Source organism: Vigna unguiculata, chromosome 1 (assembly GCF_004118075.2).
Source record: "Vigna unguiculata cultivar IT97K-499-35 chromosome 1, ASM411807v1, whole genome shotgun sequence".
NCBI classification, from domain to species: Eukaryota; Viridiplantae; Streptophyta; class Magnoliopsida; order Fabales; family Fabaceae; genus Vigna; species Vigna unguiculata.
In genome coordinates, this window is record NC_040279.1 from 14,318,240 (window position 1) to 14,326,213 (window position 7,974).

At 35.4% G+C, this 7,974-nt stretch overlaps 1 protein-coding gene across 1 annotated transcript; it reads right to left on the reverse strand.

The window, feature by feature from the left end:
• Positions 1-3,587: 3,587 nt before the first annotated feature.
• On the reverse strand, positions 3,588-5,775 carry LOC114188545. The gene is made up of 6 exons (XM_028077121.1): positions 5,523-5,775; positions 5,191-5,285; positions 4,908-5,111; positions 4,538-4,654; positions 4,085-4,432; positions 3,588-3,656 (listed from the first exon to the last, which is right to left on the reverse strand). The coding sequence occupies exons 1-6, from the start codon at positions 5,773-5,775 to the stop codon at positions 3,588-3,590; spliced, it is 1,086 nt and encodes a 361-aa protein (XP_027932922.1).
• Between the last annotated feature and the right edge of the window lie 2,199 nt (positions 5,776-7,974).

Below are 7,974 nucleotides of genomic sequence, written 5' to 3' on the forward strand. Positions count from 1 at the left end.
ATTATAGGGTCGAATTTTTGGATCGACTTTACGGGTCGTGTTTTCCGTTCGAGTTTATGGTCAAATTTGTGGGACGTTGTACGGGTCAAGATTAGGGTCAAGTTCATTTGATAGGTTTACGGGTCGATTTTACTAGTCGACCTTTCGATTCACATTTACAATCAAATTTACAAGTCCATTGTACGGGTTGTGTTCACAAATCCAGTTTAGGGTCGTGTTAGTGGGATAGTTCTATGGACCGAGTTTTCGGGCTGAGTATATGGGTTGGGTTTATGGGTCAACTTTTTGGTTCATGTTTACAATCAAATTTACGAGTTGATTGTACGGGTCGTGTTTACAAATCGAGTTTAGGGTCGAGTTTATTATATTAGTTTACGAGACCACTTTTCGGGGTGAGTGTAACATCCCTGGCTACCCCTCCTCGGGTCCTAGAGGCTGTCAGGTTACTACAGCCTGCAACGCAACTGGTAGCATCTGCTGGCATGCCAGAGGTGTTAAAGGTCAAGTTAGGGGTTCGATTCCTACTGGCAATAACCCACCCAGTATGAATGGACGGAGAAGGTTGATGGGTTGGGGTGCATTGGGCTGTAGTAACCTGACAGCCTTTGGGACCCGAGGAGGGGTAGCCAAGGATGTTACAAAAAAGTGGGGGTTCGATTCCCACTGGCAACAACCCACCCAGTATGAATGGACGGAGAAGGGTGATGGGTTAGGGTGCATTGGGTTGTAGTAACCTGACAGCCTCTGGGCTCGGTATAAATGGACGGAGAAGGGTAGCCAGGGATGTTACAGTGAGCATAGGGGTTGTTGTAGCCTTTCGGGAGCCATATTGAGATTGTATTTGTATTGTTTTAGGAATGCATCCACCAGGTCCTTCTAAGAGAAAATGCAAGCAGGCTCGAGATGCATATACCAGTTTTAAGCCATTCCATCCATACTATCTTGAAAGATGTGGATTAGCATTTTATCACTGTGGGCGTGGGCAGCAATTTGATAGAAAAGCTTTTTATGATGGCCATGCCAACAAGTTTTCCTTTAGATTCCAAGGCAAAAAGATTACATTACTACCTCGTTCACCAAGAGAAGTCAATGAGGACTAATGAAGGATTATCTTGTTTCCTTTTAGAGTTATGAATATGGTGAAGTTGTTTAAGAAAGCTTTTTGAAAATTCCCATTGGACATTAAGATAGTATGCTATCTAGATGTGAAGGTTCATTTCTCAAGCTCATGAAAGGAAGAAGAGAGTTGGATTCAAGCTTAAACACATACGACAATAAGAACACTTAAAGAGCAAAATAAAAGAAGAAACAATAAAAATGGAAAGCATAGAAGATGAAGAATGGATGAAGCACGCCACTCATAGGGGGGATCTAAGCCAACCAAACCCTAGAGATGAGTGATGGTGCCGCCACTTGCAAGCAAGATAAGGCAAAGGTGAGTTCACGAAAATTGGTGGTTCAATGCATAAAGTTTATAACAAAATGATCAACCCTTTTACAAGACAAGGAGCACCCTTCAAATAGGAGTTCATAAGGGTCCTTTAGCAAATACAAAAACATGAAAAAGGATTAACTAGCAAACCCTAAACCTAATGTGAGAGTGAGTCTTGGCCAAGTGAAGGGAGATGATTGGTGGAGGCATTCCCATGAGGATTCCAGACCAAAAGAGGAAGGAGACCAAGTGACATTCTAAGGCATAAACCACAAAGGCAAAAGGAGACAAGGTACATGTCTACTTTTGCTTTTGCTTTATGCGTTTTACTTTCCTCTCTTTCCACTTCATCCAAGTGCTCCAATCATCAAGTGTCACCTAGCCATGCTCTACTTTCTCTTAATTACCTACAAAACAAGACAAATTGATGAAGGCGTGACCACCTCCTTAGAAGCTCCCTCAAGAAGGATCACTAGAAGCATGTCTAGAAGGGAGTCTTTTATTCCATCACCTTTATCTTTATTTTGCATTACTTTAGTTTGAATTCCCTAAGTTAGTTTCTAGTTGACTTATTTTGGTTGACTTGTTGACTTTGATCCAAAGTTGACCTTTGACCAAGATTAGATTAACTTAAACCAACATGCTAATCGTTCTTTCATTTTGCTCTTTAAGTGTTGTTATTGTCGTGTGTGTTTAAGTTTGAATCCAACTCTCTTCTTCCTTTCATGAGCTTGAGAAATGAACCTTCACATCTAGATAGCACGCTATCTTAATGTCCAGTGGGAATTTTCAAAAAGATTTCTTAATCAACTTCACCATATTCATAACTACAAAAGGAAACAAGATAATCCTTCATCATTTGGTATCTACAACTTTGGTTGTCCTTGAATATGGTGTTTTCATGTTCTAACCTTGTCTGGTGTAGCTATCTTTGAATGGTCCACATAAAAACAATGCTGGCAGCAACGTGTGCGTTTTTGAAAAAAATACTACAGCTAGCTCAGTGGTCCAAAAGTAACGTTCTTTTTATCAAAAGAAATCTCTGTGAGTCTAGTTTCCAAAAAAAAATGAATTAAGGCATTTGGAGTTCTGTGGAGAGAGTTATGATAAAATGAGTGAGCAAAGGTCAGAGCTGCTGAGAATATGAAAAATAACGTTTTCAGGTTATGTTGTGGCAATTTTGGCTTCGGTTTTTTGACTCTTTTGCTCCTAAATGTGGTTGGATAACATGTCTTTTGATGCTTAGTCTTTGAGCCTCAAATCCATGAGTTTAAATGCATGATAGCTACATATTTGTGTCTTTGTGTATGTCATGTTGAGTCTTTAAATGTGTCTAACTTTTGCTTGAGTCTCTTGTCATATGCTTCTTTGAGTTTTATTATTCTTGTTTCTAAGTTTTTGAACTATTGCATGAGATCTATGCCTTGTGTTGTTGTATGCTCCTTGAAATTGATTTTGACCTAAAAACATCCTTCTCATCATTTTAAGTACCTAGTTTTGAAAAGAAAAAGTGTTTTCAAGACCAAAAACAGTTTGGCCGAGAGCTTTTACAATGCTTGGTGAATCCATTTGGCCATTTTTACTACGTGTTATGCTACCAAATTTTATACTTGGATTTTGGGTGATATTGGCAAATTACACTACAACAAAAAGTATTTTAGACAACACCACAAAACTATGGCCTAAATCGTAAAAACCGTAGGCTAAAGTTTAGACAACAGTTTCTTAGCCGTAGTCTAGGTGGCCGTTGCTGTAGGCATTAGGCCACGGTTTTCAGTACGACAACATTGTTAAAACCGTGGCTTAATATCCTTATAATAGACAACACCCTTATAAATATTGTCTTTGAGTTTAAGCCACATTTATTAAAATGTGTTTTTATAAAAAAGTTCAATGTGAAAAAAGTGTACCTCTTCAAATCACAATATTATACAATTAGACACCACAATAATCAACACCTCAAACAATATTCGTACACAAAATATTCATAATTGAATGCATATTAAATGTCATTCATACATATATTTCAATGTTAGAATGCAAACTATTAAAATAACTATCTTGAAGTCATTATAAAGGATGAACCTTTCAAAGTTTTAGCTAGAAAGCTAAAATATAATATATCTAATGTTTCTTAACTACATAACAAAGATCATTATTCTATAAGATTGTCTTCATAATCTTCATAGCCTTCATTGTCTTCATGATCTTCATTGTCTTCTAGCTTCAAAAAACAACAAAATATATTATCACACTTTTCCAACATATTATACATTATAACAAGTTAATTAAGTCAAATTTAACATGTAAATGTGCATTGAATCACATGTTTTCAATCATTTCTAAGTTCCAACAAATGCATGTTCATGAGTGAAGTAGAGACCTAAAATGTAACATTATACTCATCATGATTCTTCTCTTACATAATGTATCATAGATGTTAAATAACAAACATGATTTGAGAGTTTATAGTATAGTATTAATCTAATGTAACACCTAATAAGCACAAAATACCAATATTTTAGTTGCTAAGAGTCTAAAGCATCAATAAGTAGTTATTGCAACATCCTAACCATATCCTATTTAGTATTAAACTTTTGGGTATTTTACATTGATATTAATGATGGAAGTACAATTAAAAACTTTCTTTACCTGTAGATCATCGGTTGATTCAGATGAATATGGCCCTGTTGCACTACTTTCTTTACCTAAAACGTGTGCCATCATATTATTTAAGTCCTTTTCATCTAAATCTGGATTTTGTTGCCTTACCACAAAATTTACAATTGCTCGTAGATCTTGTATTTTCTTTTCCATACCACTAATTGCGTTTGCATGTTCTTTCTTGATGGCAGCAATTTCTTCATTTTTCCTAAATTGTGATGGTTTCATAGTCTTTCTGTAACAACGTACCCTTCCAGGCTTTTCTTTTCCAAACAGTGATTTAAATGTTTGTTCTACAGAATCACTTGAGTTTTGAATGGAACCTTGAAGCTTAATCTAATAAAACAAAAATAAAAAATCATTATGTAGATCTATACAATGAATAAAGGAGATTTATTTATATTGAGAAAAAGGAATCTATATAATGAATTGTAAACATACAATAGCATTATGTGTTTCTTCATCCAATTCTTTTCCTTTTCGGCCTTCTCGACGTTGACGAGTTGTAATAAACATTTCAGCTTGAGTAACTTTTTCTCCTACCTCTTTCTTGGTACGCTACAATAAGCAAAAGGTCAATTAGCATATTTTGCATTAGATATAAAACATACAATGACATAAGTAGAAATATATTACCAAATCAGCATGAATTCTAGCAAAACTAGTTGGTCCCATGCGATGGATGTACTTTTGCTAGCTCTATTTGCAGCATTTCTCTCGCTAATGCTCTACATTAGGATAGGAGAAAAATAACAATCAAGGTAGATTATAACACGTAGCTTTAACGTAATAAGACATCAAATAAACTTACCTGGATAATACTAATGTTCCAATATTTGAGCAATTGCTTGAAATGAGCTTCAGAAAGGAATAAAGGACGATGTTTTAGCCGATCCTTCAATGTGGAGTACTTTGAAAAGTGTTTTTTCTTGATAAAACTTTTGTAGCGTCTCCATGCATCATTTATACGAGTAAATACGGCTTTCTCTCCTTTATCACTAATATTGAACTTTTCCTACATAAAAAAACATTAAATGGATGAAATTTTAAGAAATATTTATGTCTCTAAATCAATATAAGTTTAGTTTTCATACCAGAACATATGTCCATATATGAGCCTTATTATCTTTATCTTTGAGTAAAGCTTTGAAACTTGTGTAAATCAAGGGACAAAAGGTTGAATTCCTCGCTATTGTGCCAAGGAAATAACTCAAGTCAGTTACAATTTTGTCAATCAACCAATAGGTTCTCCATCTGCATCCAATACAACTTCTGGACGGTCTTGCATTGATCTTCCGTGTATTGCTAAGCATTGAGTTGGTCCTCTTGTTCTTTTCTTCTTTGTCCCTATTTTGACATTCAGCTCACAAAATTAAATATTACATATGAAAAACAAATTGTCAAATGCTAATAATAAAATATTTACCTTCTTTTTCATTCAATTCACCATCTTCATCTTGGTATGTATTTCCATCTCCAACATATTGTTCCGCCTCCTCACTTCCATTTTGAATATTTTTGTCTTCATCATCAGCGCTTCCATTTTCTTTAAGAAATTGATCAATTGACATTGACCCCAATTTTGTTTTTGTATCCTTAGGAGCAACACCTTGTATTGTCATTGATTCAACATCTTCAATCACTAGTCCTTCCTTAGATCTTGAGTTATCATCTACCATCATTCCTTTCATAGGCAATCTCCTTTTCTTAGAATTTTCCTCTTGTGACACTCACTTTTTATTGGGTTGTTGATCAGCACTTGAATTAGTGACTTGAGTGAATGCTCTTTCAATTTGTAGTAGCTTTTCCTTTGATTTATCAGCTACATTTGCTGCCTTTTTCTTGAGTTTCCCATTCTGATTTCTCGAGCTAAGCCTCCTATCCAAATTTGCATGGTCATGCAACTTAAAAGTAGGCAAGTTTAGTTGTGTTTCAGCAGCAATTCTAGGTGCAGTAGTTCTACATTGATTGCTTGTCATCTTTCCATGTGTAATTTTCATTTTCCTTAGGAATTCTTTGGTTGATTTTACTTGAGGAAGTTCCATACTTGAAGCACTCATTTGAATGTTGCTGATATCGCTGTCGTTGGGCGATCAAATTACCACTACTTTAGCAACTTCAGTATTGCCAGTTTGTAGTGAAGAAAATAGTTAGGGTTAAGATAACCCTGAGTCGTCTCACAACGAATACGGAATTGATCTCAAATATTTGATTCTCAAAAATGCAATTTAAACTAGCAACTATAAAAATAGGGGGTTTTGATATGCAAAGAAAATGACACGGAAGATTGTAAACACAATAATAGTAAATAGGTCAATTCCACTGCTTTTTCTAAATAAGATTCTTCATTGGTTATCTAGAGATTATTGTTAAATTAATTATTGTTGTTGATTTACAAATAAATCAATGTAAAGACTCAATTCATTTGTTGGCATCCTCACTTTTAATCAAAGTACAGTCTCAATTAAAAGTGAGAATTATTAGATTGTCCATAGTAAATTCAATCAAAGTACAGTCTCAATTAATTTTACTATGCCTAATCATGTCTATTCCTTTGTTTCTTTACCAAATAGAAAACTTAATTAATCAAAGTAAAGTCTTGACTAATTTTAGTTAAAGTAATTACCTCTAATCAAATTAAAGTCTCAATTATTGGCAAAAACTTATTTAATCAAATGAAAGTTTCTAAACAAAATCAAAGTAAAGTCTCAATTTAATTTAAAAACCTTTTAACTCATATGATTAGCATGCATGTAGATTTAAAATCATTATTTTCTATTCGATTAAGAAGCAAAGGACATAGATAAACAAAAACCACAACAATAATCAAAATAACAAACACATAAATTCATCTAACCTCAGAATCCATTTAAGAAATTACAGTGGAATCAACCCTTAAAGCTTAGCCCTCCATGGCTTTGATGGAATACATGATGATATGAAAGAAAGAAAATAAAAGAAAGAATGAGAGATGTGATGGAGACGGTATCTGCCAAAACCAGAGAGTTCTAAGTGTCTAAGCTGTCAGTTGTAAATTGTCAGTCGTCTGCTCCCTTAAGTCTCTTTATATAGGCTTCCACTGGACTTTGGGCTTTATCTGTCAGTTGCTAAAATCTTTTATTTTTATTTAATTAATTAGCAACTTAATTCTGTCAATTTCCAATTCTGCCCCTCTCATTTAACCATATTTACAGTTTTGACCAGTGTTGACTGCTGACTTTGACCAGTTGACTAGAGTTGACTAGTTGACCAATTTGACTGTCCTATCAGATGCTGACACATGGCGCAGAGTACTCTCTCTCCAGAATTAGGGTTTCACTCTCACACTCTTCTCCCTCCCTCGTGGCGGCGCGGCTGACGGCGCGGCGGTCAGATTTCCGGCGTGGTGGCTGCTCCGGCGAGCTCTTCTCCTCCGATCTGGTGCGGAGGCCATGGTGGTGGAAGGAGAGAAGAAAATTAGGGTTAGGGTTTCATGAGTGAGATTGAGGAGATGATGACGTGGCAGAATCTGAGTGGTCAATTTGGTGAGTGGAGGATTATGACACGTGGCAGCTTATGGTTGGCTAATTTTAAAAGGTGGGGATTGCCACATGGCATGATCTGGTTGAGTGGAGTTTAAGTGGTAGGAGGGGTGCAACTTAGTGAAAACTGGGGGTGCAGAACAGGTTTTTTGGTGGTCCACTTTGCAGGAGTGTGCAAATAAAATCTGGGGGTGCATTTAGCTCCTGATTTATTCTTTTTCAGAATTTCTTGATTTTGGACTTATTTTGTAACTTTGAATATTTTAAATTCACACTATTAATTGACCAAAAATAAATTCCAGCTGCATTAACAAACGTTAGAATATCCAATAATATTTTATGCAACTAAAATCAATT